This window comes from Lissotriton helveticus, chromosome 5_1 (assembly GCF_964261635.1).
Source record: "Lissotriton helveticus chromosome 5_1, aLisHel1.1, whole genome shotgun sequence".
NCBI lineage: Eukaryota > Metazoa > Chordata > Amphibia > Caudata > Salamandridae > Lissotriton > Lissotriton helveticus.
In genome coordinates, this window is record NC_136065.1 from 1,424,898,147 (window position 1) to 1,424,920,073 (window position 21,927).

At 41.7% G+C, this 21,927-nt stretch overlaps 1 protein-coding gene across 4 annotated transcripts in view; it reads left to right on the forward strand.

Annotated features, from left to right (window-relative positions):
* Window positions 1–21,927, forward strand: part of PHTF1 (putative homeodomain transcription factor 1) — a 490,213-nt gene that overhangs the window by 120,068 nt on the left and 348,218 nt on the right. For all 4 annotated transcript variants that reach the window (XM_078644430.1, XM_078644429.1, XM_078644431.1 and 1 more), the window contains exon 6: window positions 12,576–12,734. In XM_078644430.1, the coding sequence (XP_078500556.1) occupies window positions 12,576–12,734 (159 nt within the window). The remainder of the gene's footprint in view (window positions 1–12,575; window positions 12,735–21,927) is intronic.

Consider the following 21,927-nt stretch of genomic DNA (forward strand, 5'->3'; position numbering starts at 1 on the left):
CAATGCGCCATGGTATACCCGAGCAAACCGAAGATGTAAGAGCAACTTGTAGCCCCCTAAACAAACAAAAGAGACTATGAAATGCTGCAGGATTTGCGGGAGGCAGAGACTAATCCCCATGAAACACCAAAATAAATGGAGAGCAGGACTGGCTATTGGTGACTATAATGCCAATGTTTGCACAAGGTCTATGACAAAGCTCTGAGTAAATGAATTCCTGTGTCATTATATATATCAAGAGGAGGGACAACTGGTAATGTATATGCATAATGTGAATGCATGTAACGTGCAGATACAGAGTTATAACACTGATCGCTGGGCCTGCCAATCGGAAGTAGGCAAGGCCACGCATCCCACATGCATTACCTATGTTAGCAATGCTTGTTAGTAAAAGGGAGTTACTTGGGGATTAACTGTTCCGCTTGAAGCCCAGAGTGGGAGGGAGTAAGTTTGACAGTTGAGGAAATGGAATGTATGTTGGATGTCATAAATGCTATGGAAGCAATAGCTCGCCAGAAGGGGGGTCTGTGCTACCGAGCCGGTAGGTGAATTTAGAGATAGCTGGTGTAATGTATGACATAAGCAAGATCCAAAGGCATGAGAGATCATATGAACCCAGAATATATGTCTTGTATTGTGATAGCAAAAGACACACAGATGATGGACGGAATGCAGGGCAAATCAAATATTCACACCAAGTCAAGAGATCTGGGTTAAATCCATTGTTCTTTTTCTCACTTCGCCAGCCCTGTTTAGACCCAGGCATATGCAGATCAGTATTGACCATGTGCCTCCTGGGAACAGTCTAGCCGAAAATGCCAACCTAGGTCCTTTGTGAACCAGAAATAAGCAACCTGGGACCACTTTCGTGGAATCAACCCTCATATGCAGTTTGATTCCGTTCCATCACTTGGCTACCATCAAACACGACAGGGGCAGGTATCTCACAGTGCCGGAAAAATAGTGGCCGGCGCATGCTATGTTAATTAATATCCACGGTGGGTCCAAATGTAGAAGACAAACACAACACCAAGGAGTATCTCAAATTTTAGAAAAACATATTATCCAACGTCATATGTCGACAAAAGTTCATGTTCAAAGAAACTCTTGATAGCAGGTTTTGCTTCTTCTTTTTTTATTTTTCTCTTTACTTCAGTTATTCAAAATAAATTTTTCACAATTCAAATGATGATCACATGTATTTCCATACAGCCTTTCCACACAGCCTACGCGTTTCGTCCTCACAGGGACATCATCAGGGCTGTAAAAAAAAAAAAGAAAAGATTCTATGACTGTCCATTACTTGTAAAATAACACAATTGAATTCCTAGTTTCCAAACTCAAATGACAAAATATCATGGTTCACTAATATAAAATATTCTTGATGCTGCCTATTTAACAATCTAAACGAGTATTTTGGAACAACCTGCCTGTATAACATGCTGATCAACAATGCCACATTCCTATGAGAATATGCGACAGAACTCCTACTCACATGTGGTGAAAGTACAACTATTTTACATGGTTCTGAGGCTAATTGCCAGAAAAGAAAAAAAATAGATTTTGGTATTTAACCAATTTTGTCTTAACCCCAGTTTTGATACACACATACAATCCTTATTTATTAGAATAATTAAGAATGCTCACCTAAATTATAGAAGCGGAAAAATCTTCCAAAAGAGCCCAATTATAACAGCGGATGCGAAACAGTAAGTCCTTAGCACTAATAGCTGAACTTTCTTGAATCCAATATTCTAAACAAGGAAAAAGAAAAATATAGGTATCTGTCTAATAATTTCTGTGCCTTGTAAGGAACTTATTTAGTGATATTGTATAACCCCACTATGACTATATTATCTGTAGGGTAGAGAAACCAAATTGGTTCAAGGGCACATATAACACACAACTCCTACCATTTAAACATCAGCCACTGCTGTGAATTCAGTCTCCTTTTCATCAAAAATCGTCCTTAATCCGAAGTGAAAATTTCAATTTGGCAGTTCTACAAAAATGGGAAAGGTAAAAGCACATCTGACTAGAAAGTCCTCTGTACTTAAAAAATGAAACACAAGTCTTTTTACTTCCTATAAGTCTTCCCACGAAGAGTTCTGATATGCACCTACCTCAGTCTTAGAAGGTCAGCTTTACTCGCATCCGTACGCTCTGACGACTCTCCTGATAAACAGTTGACAATTTGATGTTGCGGGCTTACTTAATTTAAACCCGTCATTGACCAATCAGGGCTTTTGAAATTCGCGCAAAAAATCTTCTACTTAATTATGTTACATCCGTTCCCTAACAGGTCCGCATGATTATATATCCGAGAAACTTTGCCTAAAGCGGAAACCGGAGAAGTATTTCCGGTTACAAGATAACTACCTGTGATAGGCTCACATGTCCTAGTGTTATAGGCCAATCAAAACTGCCTCATCGACGCGTTGCCTAAAGCGGAAACCGGAGAAGTATTTCCGGTTACGTGATAATTGACTATGATAGGCTCACATGTCCTAGTATTTTGGGCCAATCAAAACTGCCTAATCGACGCGTTCCTGTTGCGGCAACCGGAATAGTCTTTCCGGTTGCGAAATATTCCCCAATGAGAAGCTCGAATACTCTGAAATGTTAATGCCCAATAATAAGGCTCGCACTCCGTCGTAACGTGTTATTACAACGGGGACCGGAGTGATCTTTTCGGTTTGTGTGTACGTCACTAAGAATCGATCATCAAAACTCATTCCTACTCGCCAATCAATCGTGCGGATGGACTTTTACATGTAAGTAATGTTACAACAAAACCAAAACAAGATTTTCTTGTGATGTAAAATTGATCCATTAGAAAATGGTACCATTTGCTTAGTGAGTTTAAAGCCAATAGTCCTGTTCACCGTGATGTTGGCAATCACACGATGATGGCCCATCAAGGCTCATGCCCAGTTATGGCAGAGCCATTCAATGTCTAAGTTCTCTGTCCAGTGAACGTGTGTTTATTCTTTTAAAGGCAAAGTCAATACCCGTGTGAATAATTGGTTGTGATCAACAGCACCCCTGATAAGGCTGCTGATACACAAGCAACCAAAATAATTTAGGATCAAAACGGGGGAACCTATAGTAGCGAAAAATACCCATCTTATTTCCATTATGAAGACATTCAAACAACTACATTTGTGGAAAATTCCCATAAAGAGATCACCATAATAACAAAATTTGTGACATCTGCTGTGGGGGAAGTCCTACAAAAAGTGGTGCATTTCTGAATCACTGTTCAGCCCCAGTTTCACTGTTCCACAGCGACTTATCCACCTTGCTTCCTCTCTCCTGATATATAGTTCCCAGTCTCCCCCTCTCACACTAGGCTCTATTTTTTGGAGACCATGAAACTTGAAGTCTTTCTGTCCCTCATGACATCTTTTTATATGAACAAAAATGGGCGATTTAACATCTTCATTAAGGATAGCCCTTCTATGTTCCTGCATGCGAATCTTGAGAGCTCTTTTCGTACTCCCAATGTATATTTTATCGCATGCACAGATAATTGCATATACAACTCCCGTACTATTACAGTTAATAAACTGTTTGATCTGATATGTTCGAGTACTATTGTATTGAAATTCCTTGGTCCTATTAAGACCCCAAGGACACATGTTGCAACCCCCACATGTGAAGAACCCATTTGGGGTGACAGGCATCCAGTTAGGTCTGACTTGTTTAGTAGGTTCAACATAGTTTCTAGTGATGAGATTGCTAATGGTCGGACTACGTCTATATACTATTTTAGGTGTAGGTCCAATTTGTCCCAAAAGGCCCGGTACACCCAATAATAAATGCCAATTCTTTTTGAGAATCCTGAAAATTTTATCTTTGTCAGTATTATACGTTGTTACAAATGCCACTGGCCTCCTTAGCTCTTTATTTTTTCTTTTAGGTATTAATGTAGTGTGTCTGTTTATCAGACTTACTTTTTTTACAAGCGGTATCCAATAGCTCCTTAGAATAGCCTCGACTTGTAAGCCTGTTCTTAAGCTTATTAATTTCTACTTTAAAATCTCCATCATCACTACAATTTCTCCTAAGCATAACCATTTCGCCAAATGGTATGCCCTTAATAACTGATGCTGGATGTGAGCTGTCAGCCCTCAGAATGGAGTTAGTTGCTGTCTCTTTCCTATACAGTTTACTTTTAACCGAATCTCCCACTACAAAGAGTTCCACGTCTAGGTACTCTATCCTTTCGTGTTGAAAATTCATGGTCAGTGTCACATTAAACAAATTATTGTTAAAAAAAGTCAGATATTCATTCATCTGATTCTCAGTCCCCCTCCAAAGGATTAAAATGTCGTCTATAAAACGACCCCAGAAAAGTATATGATCCGTCCAATTGGCGGCTCTCCGGCTCCAGGCATGCTCCCTCTCGTACCAACCCATAAAAAGGTTGGCATAAGAGTGAGCAAACCTGGATCCCATCGCCGTGCCCCTGGTTTGATGATACCAATCATTCTGAAATAGGAAAAAGTTATTGTTAAGAATGAGAGAGCTCATGGCCACGAGCATTTCTGAATGTTCAATCAAACTTGCGCTTCCCTTTCCTAAAAAATGTTTCAAAGCCGCTTCCCCCATTTCGTGATTAATACATGTATATAATCCCACCACGTCTAGGGTTACGAAGCTCATTCCATCTTCCCACACCACATTTTCCAGCTTGTTAAGTATGTCCATTGTGTCCCTGACGTGGGAGGGTAAATTTAGGACTAGTGGTTTAAGAAATCCGTCCACAAATTCAGACAGATGTTCCGTCAAGCTACCTATGCTAGACGCAATAGGTCTTCCGGTGGGTCTGTTCTTGATTTATGTATTTTAGGTAGGGTGTAAATAAAAGGGTAAGTAGGATTCAGTATTCGTAGGTATTTAAACTCTGCCTCATCTAATAAACGAGCTTCCTTCCATGAGAAAAGACGTTCTGCTATTTTCTGACCAGCTTCTGGAACTGGGTTCTGGTTTAACTTTCGATAACACGTGTGGTCTGATAATTGTAGAGCAATTTCCTCACAATACTTAGTTTTATCCAATACCACTATATTCCCACCTTTGTCCGCCTCCCTTATTACAATTGTTTCATCATTCTTCAAATTCCTAATGGCCATACGCTCTTCCATGGTTAAATTGTCAGGAGCTTTGACCCAAGTCTTAAGTGGTCTTTTGTCCCTGTCCTGAAATTGATGTAAGTCGTCTAAGGTTTTTTGAGTGAATATGTCTATAGCAGCGAATTGGATCCCCTGTGGGGTGAACTTTGATGCCATCCGCAAACCACTTGTTAAATTATAATTAGTTTCAACTCCCAATAAGTTTGCAACATCATTTACGCTTAATTCTTCTCCTTCTGTGATTGACATTAATAATTGTCCTTCACGTAAATGTTCGATTGTCATATCTGATTCTTTAATGACAGTTTTAGAGTCAACATTCTTGTTACACATTAAATCGCCCATTTTTGTTCATATAAAAAGATGTCATGAGGGACAGAAAGACTTCAAGTTTCATGGTCTCCAAAAAATAGAGCCTAGTGTGAGAGGGGGAGACTGGGAACTATATATCAGGAGAGAGGAAGCAAGGTGGATAAGTCGCTGTAGAACAGTGAAACTGGGGCTGAACAGTGAATCAGAAATGCACCACTTTTTGTAGGACTTCCCCCACAGCAGATGTCACAAATTTTGTTATTATGGTGATCTCTTTATGGGAATTTTACACAAATGTAGTTGTTTGAATGTCTTCATAATGGAAATAAGATGGGTATTTTTCGCTACTATAGGTTCCCCCGTTTTGATCCTAAATTATTTCGGTTGCTTGTGTATCAGCAACCTTATCAGGGGTGCTGTTGATCACAACCAATTATTCACACGGGTATTGACTTTGCCTTTAAAAGAATAAACACACGTTCACTGGACAGAGAACTTAGACATTGAATGGCTCTGCCATAACTGGGCATGAGCCTTGATGGGCCATCATCGTGTGATTGCCAACATCACGGTGAACAGGACTATTGGCTTTAAACTCACTAAGCAAATGGTACCATTTTCTAATGGATCAATTTTACATCACAAGAAAATCTTGTTTTGGTTTTGTTGTAACATTACTTACATGTAAAAGTCCATCCGCACGATTGATTGGCAAGTAGGAATGAGTTTTGATGATCGATTCTTAGTGACGTACACACAAACCGAAAAGATCACTCCGGTTCCCATTGTAATAACACGTTACGACGGAGTGCGAGCCTTATTATTGGGCATTAACATTTCAGAGTATTCGAGCTTCTCATTGGGGAATATTTCGCAACCGGAAAGACTATTCCGGTTGCCGCAACAGGAACGCGTCGATTAGGCAGTTTTGATTGGCCCAAAATACTAGGACATATGAGCCTATCATAGTCAATTATCACGTAACCGGAAATACTTCTCCGGTTTCCGCTTTAGGCAACGCGTCGATGAGGCAGTTTTGATTGGCCTATAACACTAGGACATGTGAGCCTATCACAGGTAGTTATCTTGTAACCGGAAATACTTCTCCGGTTTCCGCTTTAGGCAAAGTTTCTCGGATATATAATCATGCGGACCTGTTAGGGAACGGATGTAACATAATTAAGTAGAAGATTTTTTGTGCGAATTTCAAAAGCCCTGATTGGTCAATGACGGGTTTAAATTAAGTAAGCCCGCAACAGCAAATTGTCGACTGTTTATCAGGAGAGTCGTCAGAGCGTACGGATGCGAGTAAAGCTGACCTTCTAAGACTGAGGTAGGTGCATATCAGAACTCTTCGTGGGAAGACTTATAGGAAGTAAAAAGACTTGTGTTTCATTTTTTAAGTACAGAGGACTTTCTAGTCAGATGTGCTTTTACCTTTCCCATTTTTGTAGAACTGCCAAATTGAAATTTTCACTTCGGATTAAGGACGATTTTTGATGAAAAGGAGACTGAATTCACAGCAGTGGCTGATGTTTAAATGGTAGGAGTTGTGTGTTATATGTGCCCTTGAACCAATTTGGTTTCTCTACCCTACAGATATTATAGTCATAGTGGGGTTATACAATATCACTAAATAAGTTCCTTACAAGGCACAAGAAATTATTAGACAGATACATATATTTTTCTTTTTCCTTGTTTAGAATTTTGGATTCAAGAAAGTTCAGCTATTAGTGCTAAGGACTTACTGTTTCGCATCCGCTGTTATAATTGGGCTCTTTTGGAAGATTTTTCCGCTTCTGTAATTTAGGTGAGCATTCTTAATTATTCTAATAAATAAGGATTGTATGTGTGTATCAAAACTGGGGTTAAGACAAAATTGGTTAAATACCAAAATCTATTTTTTTTCTTTTCTGGCAATTAGCCTCAGAACCATGTAAAATAGTTGTACTTTCACCACATGTGAGTAGGAGTTATGTTGCATATTCTCATAGGAATGTGGCATTGTTGATCAGCATGTTATATAGGCAGGTAGTTCCAAAATACTCGTTTAGATTGTTAAATAGGCAGCATCAAGAATATTATATATTAGTGAACCATGATATTTTGTCATTTGAGTTTGGAAACTAGGAATTCAATTGTGTTATTTTACAAGTAATGGGCAGTCATAGAATCTTTTCTTTTTGTTTTTTACAGCCCTGATGATGTCCCTGTGAGGACGAAACGCTTAGGCTGTATGGAAAGGCTGTATGGAAATACATGTGATCATCATTTGAATTGTGAAAAATTTATTTTGAATAACAGAAGTAAAGAGAAAAATAAAAAAAGAAGAAGCAAAACCTGCTATCAAGAGTTTCTTTGAACATGAACTTTTGTCGACATATGACGTTGGATAATATTTTTTTCTAAAATTTGAGATACTCCTTGGTGTTGTGTTTGTATTATTGTTATAGTGGTCTTGGCGATGGACTACTCCAAGTTGAGTGTCTAAATAAGTTGGATTAAGTATATACATTAGAATTTTGATCTCGCTAAGTGCTTAAAATAGGTGACTCTACCGCATTGTGTAGTGTTGTTGTTCCAAATGTAGAAGACCCTAAATTCTTCCCACAATTTCTCACGAAATGTAGTAGGTTGCCTCAGAACACCCTGTTCTGGGGGTTGGGGGCTGGGGAATTTTAATACTACCTCACACATACGAAGACTGGTCAAAGCTTGCACACAAATGGCTACCACCAAGGTGCTGTTGGGGTTAGTGAGACACTATGGATTATATCGATAGATATTTGGAGACACAGGACCCCGAGACACAAGACTACATATATTACTTCTCAGGCCACAATGCCTCATCAAGTAGTAACTTCTGGCTCCTATGCAGAGATGCCTGTACATTGAAGGGCTTGATTCTCCTGCGTGCGCTATCATATAATTCGCTCGTATTACAGTGTAGTATACTGGAGCTGGCGGACAGCGGGGGTTCCCATTGCTGAACTCTGTGATGAGACAAACCATTGCCGCGTGTTTTTATAGTAAATATAGGTTCCTTCTGTACCGAACCTGGACAGAGTATGACAGACTTTCCAGGCATGCATCAGGGTTTAAGTATAGGTAAGCAGAACGGATTACCACATGTAATGTGGTGATCGAAGAAAAAGTAAAGTAAAGTCCACATTTGTAAAGCGCACAATCACCCGTAAGGGTCTCTAGGCGCTGGGGGGCCGTCGGGAAGATTAAGCGAGCTATTGCCCAGAGTCACATGGTGCTGGGCTGACCTGCCGCCGGAGCCGGGGATCGAACCGTGGTCCCCAGATTCCAGCGTCAGTCGCCCTGGCCGCGGCGCCACACCTCTCCTCAAAAACAAATGGAAACTAAACTTAGACAGAGCTAGAAATATGGAATTGATTTAAGTTGTTCTATTCAGATCTGTACAGGTTACTAGAGTTACCTCCAAAACAAGAACTGTTTAACTTCTTGAATAGAGCTACAGTGGATTGGCTGTGGCGATGGAGCCTGAACCCCTTTGGCATTCATTGATGGTGGCCAAGATCAGAGAGGCAATTAAAAATCTGGAGGGAGGCAAGGGCCCGTGGACAATTTATGGCAGAATTTTACAAATCATTCAGTGACCTCCTGGCTCCCCAAATTCTATTGATATATTAGGAGGCCTGAACACAAGGTATTCTGCTCCCAACATTATTCAAAGGAGTACTATTAACCATACTAAAACCGGGAATTCCTCCCACTCAATGCGTCTTGCATAGGCCTCTGTCTGTGATTAATGTAGAAACAAAAATCTTGGCTAAAATAATGGCCTAAGGTCATACATAGCTAGCATAATCTTGCTGGAGCACACTAGCTTCTCACCTGAAAAAGATACATGCCTCAGCGTGTCTTGTCACACCAGGCTTATCCTGATCTACCTGTTGCAGCAATATTTGTAGTCGAGTGGTGTCCTGGCTGAATGTGTATGCTGTACTGGAATGGGCTGGGGGATAATGGAACGCATAGGGCTACGGTATTCGGATTTGGTTGCCAGAGTCAGCGTGAATGGTCTTAAATCCACACCATCTGTCATAGCAAGGGGCACCTGGCAGGGTTACCCACTATCGCCATTGCTGTTTGTGGTGGTGATGGAGCCCCAGGGTTGTATATGCATCCCACCAAAAGGGGAATACATTCATTGCACTGTATGCAGATGACATATTACTGTATGTACACCCTGAGGAAAATGTGCTGCCACTATTAGGGGGGATCTCGAGTTTTGGTAGGATGTCGGGCATTGAGGTCAGTTCAAGCAAATCTGACCTATTCCCCTCCCCCTCCTCCACCCTCCATCCCCCCTCCCCGCCACCCCACCGCAAATATTAAGGTCCATACTGGATAATCCTAAAAAAAAGAAACTATGGATTGGTGCCCCTCAGGTTACAATAAAAGGTAAAACAATTGATCGTTTGCCGGCATATGCGGGAGGGAGAATAGTTGTTTTATATGCTTCTGTATCTGTTCTAACATACCCTCGCCGGTGCCAGCAACCCTCTGTAGACAGTTTCGATCTCTTCTGCTGAGACTAATCTGAAAGAGGATCAGCCTAGAGATTACATATGCTAACACAGAACGCATACCGACAATGACATTAGAGAGTACATTTTGGTGCCAAATATCGAGCTACATTACTGTGTAGCACAGGCACCAGCTTGCAGCACACTAAAGCCTGAATGAAGTATACTCCCCAGAGATTCCTTGAAGATATAACCCCGCATTTCAGGTGCTTTTTTAACCTAAAACAGTATCGCAGGTGGATAATCTAGGGCTTACTAAAGTGAGTCACCTGTATCAGGATGTTAAGTTTATGGAACCGGAGGAGATTAATAATCAGGTAGTGTGTCCAGTCTTAACATTTTTGTTATATTTCAAGGTTATTCACACTGTCAAATCTGACAACAGTGGGTCCCCAGATAAACTAAACCAAAGCCACTAGACATATTGTCCAAGATGATACATGTTCAAGGCATGGGTAGATGGGTCTCGGGTCAGTACCAAGAAGCATGCAGCCAGGTGGAGACAATGTCTCTGTTTATCAAACGAAGCAAGGATTGGCAGCAGCTGACCATTTATCAAGTGCATCTCATTCCGACGTATTCCCCAAATCATAGATGTAATCACGGATTTGGATGAAACCAATCACACGTCTGTTGGTTTTATAGTATATGTCCTGATGAAGATGGTGTGAACGATCCTGATTTCCACCGGAACGCTGCGTCAACCGAATGTTTATATTGCTATTGACCAATTCTTTATTTTGTATTGTTACAAAATGAAATGATTTATGTATTTGAATATTGTATATATGTATGAGATTCTTTTAATGAATTATTGTGTGCTTTTAACATTAATATGTGGTTTATATATTTTTAACTATAGTGAGATAGAAGTTGTGGTTTGTTAATACTTGTATATTGTCCCAGATGTGTACTCTTTCAATGTGTTGATGTGCCCAATGTGGATATAAAAAAGCACAAGCAAAGCATGAAATGGAAATCAATTCTTGTTCAGTTGTTAACTACTCAGCCCCCTTTGGCTACCAAGGGTGACTCTCCTGTTGTTTGGGGAGTAAATAATAAACAATATTCACATCAACTATACTACACCCACAACTTCTTGCACACAAGAGGACTTAGGAAAGAGAACAGATGCCAAAGATGAGGGGGCATGGAGAGATTTCATTCACCTGGCTTGGAGGTGTCCCAGTGTAAGTAGATATTGGATGGATTAGATCGAGGTGTTTGAGATGCTTTAGAAAATGCTAGACATGGAAATGAGACCACCCCCCAAGATGAGGTTACTTGGGTGGGTGAAGGGGTTACCAAAGAAAAGGAGATACACCTCTGTAGCACTGCTATTAGCCAAGCACAGGATATCCATGAAAAGGGGTATGAAGAAGGTGCTGACCACTGAACAGTGGCTAGCTGACTTAGTGTATTGCAGTGATAGGATGGATACATAAGCCTTCCTCATGCCAATATCATGACCCAAGGACATTAGGGAACCACCAAGGAGATACCTGGCGTCTAAGGACCAGAATGGCAGGACAGACCCACCTTATGAAGCATACACACTGTAGGTGGATGCAGTGCGGCAGCAGCCATAAATCTGGTGACGGGACCTCACTGAAAGGACGATGGCACTTGTTAAAAAAGACACAGCTATATAATATTTTTTAATTTATTTGATATAAAATAGAATTAAACATTTGTCGGCAAAGATAAAAGATGTAAAGGTTGTACTGAGCTGCTCTTACTGAGATTCCATTCCTGTAACTGCCTATTAGTTTTTTTTATTTGTGTATATTTCGTCGAAAACCCAAATAAACATTGTAAGGAAAGAGATCCACTAAGGCGTGTGCTCCAAGACATGGGCGTGTGCTCCAAGACGTGGGTATTTCGCCAGTGCGAGCGGTGTCAATTCCGGGGACCACCTTGACCCTCTTCCTCACCTTGGTGATCCATTTGTATACAAAAGAGCCTTAGCTGTCAATGCATTTGTGCTGAGCTCTCTCGTCTATTCCGCCCCCAAGCACCTCCCTACCTTTGTGACCAGGTCTGTGCACCATCCCAACCACCAGTGCAACAGGTTCACTTTATGGGTGAGTCCCCAGCATTGCCATGTGACCCTCGGCTTGCCTGATCACTCGCTGAGCCATGCCAGCTTGTGATAGTCCCCACAAAAGATGTCAGATGCACACCTGCGAGGTTGCAGAGCCTTGTTGCTAGCAGGCCACCAAATCTCAAAGCCACAGCGAGGAAAGGAGCTGTGTGGAGCAGCTACACTGGCCGCCACTGCTCTATTTTAGGCCCCTCCCACAAATTACACACGCCTCCTATGGCGCTGCATCCTTGCATGTCGCCAGTCAAAAATGTTGTTGGACCCCAAACTCCTGGAGCACTCCTATTTGCAAATATATCCACCCTTCACTGTTCGGTTTATGTTTAATTTTGTCAATCAAAAGTTTACAGTGCTTTATAATCGTACATTTACGGATAGCTAAAAAAAAAATGCGTAGCATGATGGCATAATGTAAATATGGTTTCTCTAATCTGGACACTTACTTTAATTATTTTGTTTCAGGATCCACTTTTGCCAAAACTAAGCCCGAAAGCCCATGGACGTCGTTAACAAGAAAAGGAATTGTACGTGTGGTATTTTTTCCCTTATTCAGCATGTGGTGGATACAGGTCACCTCATTAGGGGTTTTTATCTGGCTGCTCCTCCTGTACCTCTTGCAAGGTAGGCATTTAAAAGTATAAGAAATCTTTTTTCTGTAAACAAAAGTATATGCTAATCCCTTACAAAACCTAAATGCTGCCATAAATCATTTGACTTTTTAATAAAGTTGAAGATTCATCCCTAGTGAAATAACACTTTTGAAAAAAATGTCAAATACAATTTAAGAATGATAAGAGTTGTAGTATGACTTGTGTTTACTAAGATATGTCTACAAAGTTCCCATGGCCTGCTAGGCCCCTTATATATAAGATGCATGACTTCCCCAGTGGAGTTCTCCATGCCCATTGACATGGCTGTGAATACAAAGAAGCTTACTTCTCATACGGTGTGGCTACGCTGATCACAGTGGTAGACATTCAATCAATCAATCAATCAATCAATCAATCAATCAATCAGAGTACTTGTAAAGCGCGCTACTTACCCGTGAGGGTCCCAAGGCACTGAGGGGATAGGGGGTGCTGCTACTGCTCGAAGAGCCAGGTCTTGAGGAGTCTTCAGAAGGCGAGTAGGTCTTGGGTCTGCCGTATGTGGGTAGGGAGGGTGTTCCAGGTCTTGGCGGCAAGGTAGGAGAAGGATCTGCCGCCGGAGGTTGTTCGTTGGAGCGGGGGACAGCAGCGAGGGCGAGGCTGGCGGAGCAGAGCTGGCGTGTGGGGGTGTGGAAGCTGAGTCTGCTGTTCAGGTAGGCTGGTCCGGCGTTGTGGAGTGCTTTGTGTGCGTGGGTGAGGAGCTTGAAGGTGATCCTCTTGTCGATGTGGCGCCAGTGTAGGTCTCTCAGGTGGGGGATGATGTGGCTGCGGCGGGGGACATTGACGATCAGTCGGACGGAGGCGTTTTGGATGCCCACCATCACTGATCACTACTGTACCAACCAGTGGTTCACCTCCGGGTGGAGGAAGTATAAAAACGAACCCAATGATGATGCTGCCACGTACCCAAAAAAGGCGGAGAACCAAGATATACCACCACCCAAGCCTTGGCACGTGATTGAGGATTTGTTATCGGTACCACGAAACGAAAAACTAATAAACCCTGGTGACCCAGGACAAGTGATCCTTTCCCCCATTGATTTTTTGGAGACTGTAACAAAACCATCATCTTGTGCAAGGGGAAGTCCAAAATGGATATTGCCGGCCTCCGCAGTCTTACACTCCATATGCACGCTTTACACATTACGCATGCACACAGAATGACAATGCAAGGGTCTAGGTGTCACATATAGGCAGCACTTGACACCAGTTTGGCCAGTAGGCAACACACTCCTTCTTAATCAGTTAAAAAGGTATGTTTAGTACTAGAATAAAGAAAAACTGTATACAAAAATAATGGTGCACTGGCTCCATCGCTTGTCGCCATTAACCCAGTACATGGACACTAGTCCCATGTCTGCTAGTGGGCAGTGCTTGGTGTGCTTGTACAGTTCTCAGAACTAAGCTCTGTACCTCAGAGTCAAAGGACAGATCTAGGCCTCAGTGTACACTCTGGATTGAAGTGTGGCTGTAAAAAGTCAGAATTATAGATAACACATGCAGTTGGCTCACTTAGGACAGAGGTATACGCCTGTTTACATTCAGGGGACATCCCTGTCCCAACAATCTGTAATACAGAATCCTCTCAGCTTGAGCGACTAGGATATACAGGAAAAACAAGAAATACACACAATCTCAGTTGAAATCACTCTTTGTCTGTACCAGTCTTACCATCTATGATGAAGGTGCATAAGCATGTTACAATAGCACAGGTGTCGTGCCAGATGTCCTAGAAAAAACAGACGCATAGCCAGTACTCTGCCTACAGAAAAGAACAAACATTGACAAGCCAATAGGTCTGGCATTGGCAACCTGGGGCGATGGTTGTTTTTTTCACTGCAGGCAAATGCCACAAAAATTAGAAGGAATAAAAGGAATTATGTTGCTGCCTTAAAGTGGCAGCCATATACCGGACATAAAAAATTAAATAAAACAACGTGTTGCATCCAATTTTAATATAACAGTGAGTGTGCTTCCTAGCAGGCAGGTTCGCTTACAACAGTTAGAGTTGCCCTTTTAGTTTGAATGAACATCAAAGGAAAATACGTATAGTTTAAACTCACATGGGTGGCAGAAAAAATAAAAAAAAGGCTAAAGAATGGAAAGAAAATAAAGCATTAGCCAAGTGAAATATTGGCCAATGAGTCCTGGTACTAAAGTGCACCTGACTGTATGCCATAATAGGAGGAAGTAACACCCCCTTTACAGCTGAATGGACCAATAGGTGAAGAGGACTGACCCAGAGGTCCTCTAAGAATGTATAACATATGTATTATATATTTAAGAATGTTTTTGATTCCTGGAGGCTGTCACGAATGCTAACCCTGTCTCTATGACAGACATAAAAATGCAAATGAAACCTTTTCAAGCAATCCACTATCAAACATACCTCTTGAATGTGTTTATTCTAAAAATAAGCCTGCATTCATATTCAGTACATCACTTCTGTCAACTATAGAGAGCTGTCTATTTAACCCTGTTGAAGATGGGTCTGTAATCTTACCAACTATGCACCCTTGAGAGACCCACTTCATTATTATTTCTCTTGGTTAATATATCTTCAACTGATATTTTTAAGACTTAATAAATTCAATCTGTAAAACACTCCTCTTGCTAGGCAAAACAACCTTTTTGAACATTGTTGTTTAGTAGACCTTCGTCTGTTATTTTTAACAAAATACAGTGTGGACCAATAACACATTTCATACCTGCCAAAATTTTGGAAGAGGAAAGTGGGAGATTTAAAAAAAAAAATATTCGGAAGAAGGTATTTCTCCCATTGACTTCTATTGAGGCCTGCATCGGGTCTATTGGCGTGCATAGGACTTGCTAATGTGCTGCAACAGGATCTGATGTGTAGTTCCTATAAACCTATATATGATCTGCGCGTTTAGACAACCTAGACTGGGATTGGTGTCCAGACTGATTCCAGACACTCCCACCGGGTATGTTAGCCTGTATACCAGCTAGCTCAGGGTGCCACTGTAAACTCCTCTTACCAAGGAGAGAATAGTCATTGGCAACTATTGAACAGGACAATTCTGTCCCATCAGTGATCGTGGGAACAATGCAGTACTTTTTACTCAGTCACTCGTGCTCACTTTGTCTCAGAAGTACACAGAATAAACGGTGGGGACGTTTTTCAATAAGCATTTTTTGAACCAGCGTTATTCTAGTGTAAAATAGGTGTGCTGAAACAACCATAAGACAGAAACAGATATAAATGATTATAAGCACCAACAGAGTAAAAGGATGGTAGATTCCTACCATAGTGCTAAAACAATAGGATATATATGTTTGTATAGCGCTTGAATGCCACGATGACTTGGCGCTGGTGTGTATGGAAGTAGTACAGCCTATGTTACTGGAGCTAGATCGAAGCAAACAGCCACGTTTTCAGATCCTACCGCAAGGTTTGTCGATTTGACTGGAATCTCATGGCTGTTGGCATTTTGATCCATAACTTTGCTGCACAGTTTGAGAAAGTTCTTCCGCCCCATCTTTCTCACCTAATCCTATCACTCTGGAGGATGCCCAGGTTACTGGACCTAAGGGCACGAGCGGGGGTATAGGGCAGAAATGTTTTGGGGATGTCCTTAGCCTCTCCCCCGTACAATGCTTTATAAACCAGGCATAAGGCCTTGAATTCCACGCGCTGCTGTACAGGGAGCCAATGCAGTGCTCTAATTCCTGCCGAGGTTGATTGACCTCTAGGTATATTTAAATGAATACAGGCAGGTATATAAATACATGACAGTAAAAATGCGGTCTCCTACGATGCAACCCTAACTGGATGTACCTAGCATGTATGTAGGTGTAGAGCCAAGAATCCATCTAGGGTAAAGTCAACCCCATTACCTGTACTGAGAGACTGTGGGACCCCATCTTGGTCTCGAGATGGACACACCTATGAGGGATGTCATACTACTGCGAGCTTGAGGGTCTGCGTGCAGTAACTTCACCGTCTTGAGTCAGTGTGTCGGCATGGAAGTCCTTTTTCTCTTCTCCCTGCCTCAGCAAAGATATGGTGTTTACGTACCCAAAGAGGTACCCTCAGGTGATCTACCTTGCTGTGTCATGTTGGACTAGGATGACCGAAGGAATGACCCTTATACATAGTTATTATGCAGGAGATGGTAGTCCTGCTGAGATTCTAAGAATCTTCATGCATAATGAATGAGGCTAGTTTTCGGAGAAAACCCCAGTCATTTAAGCAGTACCATAGCTTGGTAAAAGGTCAGTACCAAGAATCGTTATGTAGTGTAATGGCAGGGGAAATATAAGTGAAAGGTTTGGTTACTACCTGAGCCTATATCAGGGCACCTGTATGAAACATAACACCCACTCCTCATCTGACTGGATGACATACTAAAATGCTAAATGTACCTCTAAAATATGCAGACAACTAATAAGTCCATAAAAAATGCTAAAATACTAGCATAAGCTGTGTAAGTCTATTAAAATATGTTCGTATATACGGTCCGAACAATTATGAGTGCCTGAAAGCCAGGCTGTTCAGCAAGAAAAGTGTTTATTGTTTTAAAATGCCAAATTTAGTTGTTTTGAAAATGGCCAACATTTTCCCAGCACACAATGAGCCAAATAATTGTGTCCTGTGTGGGAGACGCAAAATCACTGTTGCTTGCAAACGCAGACGAGGGTCCCTGCAACACCTCACACATCAGGTCAATCGACCACAGATTTTTGTATTGCCCACAGCCGATGCCGGGGAAGCCTGTATGGCTTCCGAGGCCTGAGTGCTTGTAGAGGAGCCGGTCTCCATTCCAACAGGAACTGAAGCATCCCTTGGTGGCTCTAAGAATGGCGACCACCGGCGGCAGATCTTTCTCCTACCTAGCCGCCAAGTTCTGGGACACCCTCCCCATCCTCCTCTGGCAAACCAAAGACCTACTAACCTTCCTTGAGACCCTCACGGGTGAGTAGTGCGCTTTACAAATGTCTTTATTGATTGAGTGACATCAACATGGGACTATGCTGAGGACACAGCAGTTCATGGGCCGTTATCGCGTCCAGTAAAGCATGTACGTCCGGTAGCGCAATAGATGCAAGTGTTAGACAGAGATCCCACACGCATTCTTGTCCACAGAACAGACATCAGAGGACAGACAAAACAGTCAATCTAGACTGGTTGAAATGACTGGGACTTCCATTGTATAGCAGAAAATGTACAATGAGCATTCCTGCTATTAGTAACAGGATTAGCAGAAGTCCTCCAAAAATTCTTTCGAATACGGAGTGTTTGAAGGCTGGGATCACTCCGAAGACTGTCTGAAAGGTGCTTTACAGTTCAGAATCTATGGTCTTAAATAGCCGTACTAAACCCATTGTATCAGACATGTTAAAGATAGGTTGCAACATTTCTGTCAAATATAAAGGGCAGTTCGTTTGTACAAGTGCCTGTATCTCAGCTGAGGACCTTGCGACCTGCAGATCAAAAGTCTCTCAGGCGGAGGTTAAGGGCACGGTTTTCTGCAAAAGCATGGCTTTCATTAGGCTCAAAGTATCAAACTGTATAAAGAAAATGTTCAACGAAGACCAAAACGGCGCCTCCCTGACTGTGTGGGTTGGTGGAAACAATACTTGCATACAACAAGCAACCCTGGAGCTTACAGTGACAAGATATGCGATGCCCGGAAGCATCCCACAACAACCTTGATCATGCAGCATCAAGTAACTCCCATTCAAGAGCAACTTGAACACTGGATTAATCACTGCAGCCGGGGACCCTTTCAAATGACAGGATAAATTTGCGCCTGAACCGTTACAGGCCACATGAAGCATGATATCATGACATATGAGAGATCCACTTAAAGAGTTCTCGCAGTCTGCACCACTTAGAAACACTTACATGTCCCCACTCCTGCATCAAAATCTATACGGCAATTCCCAAGATCCCTTGATGAATTCCTCACCCATTGCTTCATGTCTGCCTGCCTGTTGTTCTAGGCAGTATTGAAACTGGAAAGTTGTGACCGGTAACAATATAGTGCCATGAATTAACCATTCTGTGGATGGTGACTCTGCCACAGTGAAAGGTAATTGGTCCAGTTTTTCAATCCGCAGCATTGTATATTTTGCTCCTCTCTGTGCCATTGTTATCTGCTTTTTAGTTAGATTGTATGCAGGGAACAGGGACGTACTGTTGATAAATTGCCAAGGCACATAACCAAAAAGCAATGATTGTAGCATCCAGCTTAACAACATAATAGAAGGTAGTTGTAACTGTCCGTGCTGTAGTATGGACAAATCCTGTTCAAGTATATCTATAGCAGAAGATACAATGTTACCCAGTGAATAACTCCTGGATGTTAATGTGGTCATACCATTGTCTACCACCGCTAAGGCCTTTTCTAGGTTAATTCCATCAATTTCACAAAGTCTCTCCGCAGCTTCTTGTTGAGAGATTTTCCAAACTTCATTCTAAACAGGGTACAAGAAATGTTTCTGAAGTGGCTTTTGGGAACCCAATAAAAAATCCCTAAGATCCAGGTCTTCTGATAAGCATAAGTGTTGTTTCACCTGGGACAGTGTCAAGGTTTTTAGCCAATCTAGGCATAACTTCCCAATACTGTATGATTTAACCATCCCCAGATGTTCTCGTTGTACATAGCGTTGGTCCGGCCTTTGGATACTAAACCCTTCGGTGGTACCCCTGAACTTTGACTGACACCTATTTGTGTCTGAGGGCAAAACTAACCATCCCTTCCAATCGGAGTCTGATGAATTGTATGAAACTGTCTGTATGATGTCATCTACTGTATCCTTACCATGTGTTGTAAAGTTTTGCCTCCCCTCAAAGTGTGATGGTGAGGGAATTTGAGGTGTGTTCAAATCCTTGTTCTTGGCTGATCCAAGACAGGAAGTCTGTTGCACAGTGTCGTTCAGAAATATGATCTGCTGTGAATTGAGCACGCTCGAAATAGTGCTTCTGTTCCCTGAACTTGCCATTCCTTTGAACCCCAGACAGATTTTATGTCCATAGTGTCTTTCCATAAGTCAAAACCTTGTTCTGACAGTACGGAAATAAAGGATGCAGAGTAGATCTGTTTTGTGTTTGTTAGCATATTTTTCCATACAGTTGTAGGTGCAACCTCATAGTAAAATGCGGTCGGGTCAGAAGTGTTAAACTCTAACAATAAGAAAACGCTTGTGCGAGCGTTCTTGAACTACCTTTCAGTGGGGTTGGGCAATGTTCCGATTGGTGGTATGTAAAAACATTACTTGGAATACTGGATTTATGCAAAAAGTGATGACCATAATGTTGGTAACAGTACATTGTGTCATAATCAGTTGTGTCCTCTAACATTTGAATGTTTTAAAATGCAGCATATTGTTCTAAATCAGACAACAAATTATTTATAGTTTCAACATCCCAATCATCAGAAAATGTACTGGAGGTAATGACATCATTTAAAGAAATGTTAAATACATGAGGTATTTTTAAAAGTTCTGGAGGACCAAATACATCATATGAAACTCTGTCAAAACTATACCATCAGGAATTGGAACAGCTGTAATTTTCACGAAGGACAGGTCTCTTTGTTCATGATGAGATGACGTATGAGGTTTCAGGACCAAGTTCACATTTAATACTGCAGAGTGTCTGGGAGATAATGTCCGCTCATGAGTAAGCAAAATACAGTCACTAGGCCAATCCAGAATAGAAAAAACAGCATTCCAGTTATTATCCAGAGCTGTAGCAATAGTGAGGCTAGGTAAGTCTTTTTCAGAAAAATGTATAATTCACGAAGTTGTTGTTTATGGGAAACTTGAGCTGGCGTTGTTTCAGGTTCACTGGGATCAAGAGAAAAGGTATCAAAATCGATGAAGTAGCCAGATGCAGTTCAATCTATCTATGGTAGCTCAGCAGGTTTTGTTGAACTGGCAAACATTTCTTGTGGAGGCATATTCATGTAGATATCGGTGGTAGGCCAAATTGATATTTGTCTTTCATTTGTGTTTTGATATTCTATTTCAACAGGAACTAGATCCATTTCATTCTTGTTAAGTCCATTACATTGTATTGGTGACTCTTCAAATGTTATGAGTCTTTCTGTCTGAACTTCCTGTATGGTAGCGAGAGGAGAGCATCAGCTGAGGCCTACTATTCATTATTGGCCACGTAGTGTAGTTTGATCAGATCGATGGAGACAAATCTCATTTCTTTTTTGCCGGCAAGAGGCGGAAGTACTGCTCTTGTTCCTTCGACAGCCAGGACAGGTACAGGCTTTCTGTATGATGGCCCAAATTCTTCTTTGGTTAAATCACTCCTTAGCACACGTGATAATTTTGTTAAACACAAGTCAGTGAGTGTTTCCACATGTATTCAGATGTAATAAAATACATTGATATTTCTTTTCTTTCTTTGTTGTCCACTTTTATTCCTGTGTAATTTATTCAGGAGATTGTTTCACAGCCAACACGTGTTTCATTGTAACAGGAAATCTTCCCATGACTTTGTTCAAGGCTGTATGAGGCAAAAGAACAGGCAATACCAAACGTGTTTTATGGCTTGACCCGACTTTTGGGATCCCGGCATGTCTTGCAGTGACTGATTTGACTTCCCCAGTGGCCGTGCGTTTTACTGGCACGTTGCTTTGTAGTGCCCGTAATTCATTGAGATCCTGTAAAACAGCTAAACGTTTATTGATGTTAAATTGTTTTTCACCCGCCACTGTACTTTCAAAATCGAGATCAGGTACCCACATTCTCGTCCCAAATAGGAGTTTGTAAGGAGTGACACCTCCTAGGGAACTTCTTGGCATATTGTTGAGAGTGCTTTGGGCTCCATATAAGTGATTGACCCAACTACCACCCGAACCAAATACCCTTGCTGTTAAAGATTGCTTTAAGTCTCGGTTTTTCCTTTCCACAACCGAATTTCCCTCGGGATGGTATGGAGAGGAGTACTGCAGTGCAACACCCAAACTTCCCATAGCTTCCTTGTAAGCCCTAGAGTCAGAATATAATGTGCCAACTGCGTATGTCCCTATGAAGACTCGCAAATCTTTTATAACAGTTCAAGCTTCAGCCGAACTCTGAGGCCAAACCCACAGGAATTTAGAGCATGAATCCACTGCCACCAAGATATACTTGTAAGCCCCATCTGATTGTAGGGGGCAGCAGTGGTCCAAATAGACACAAGC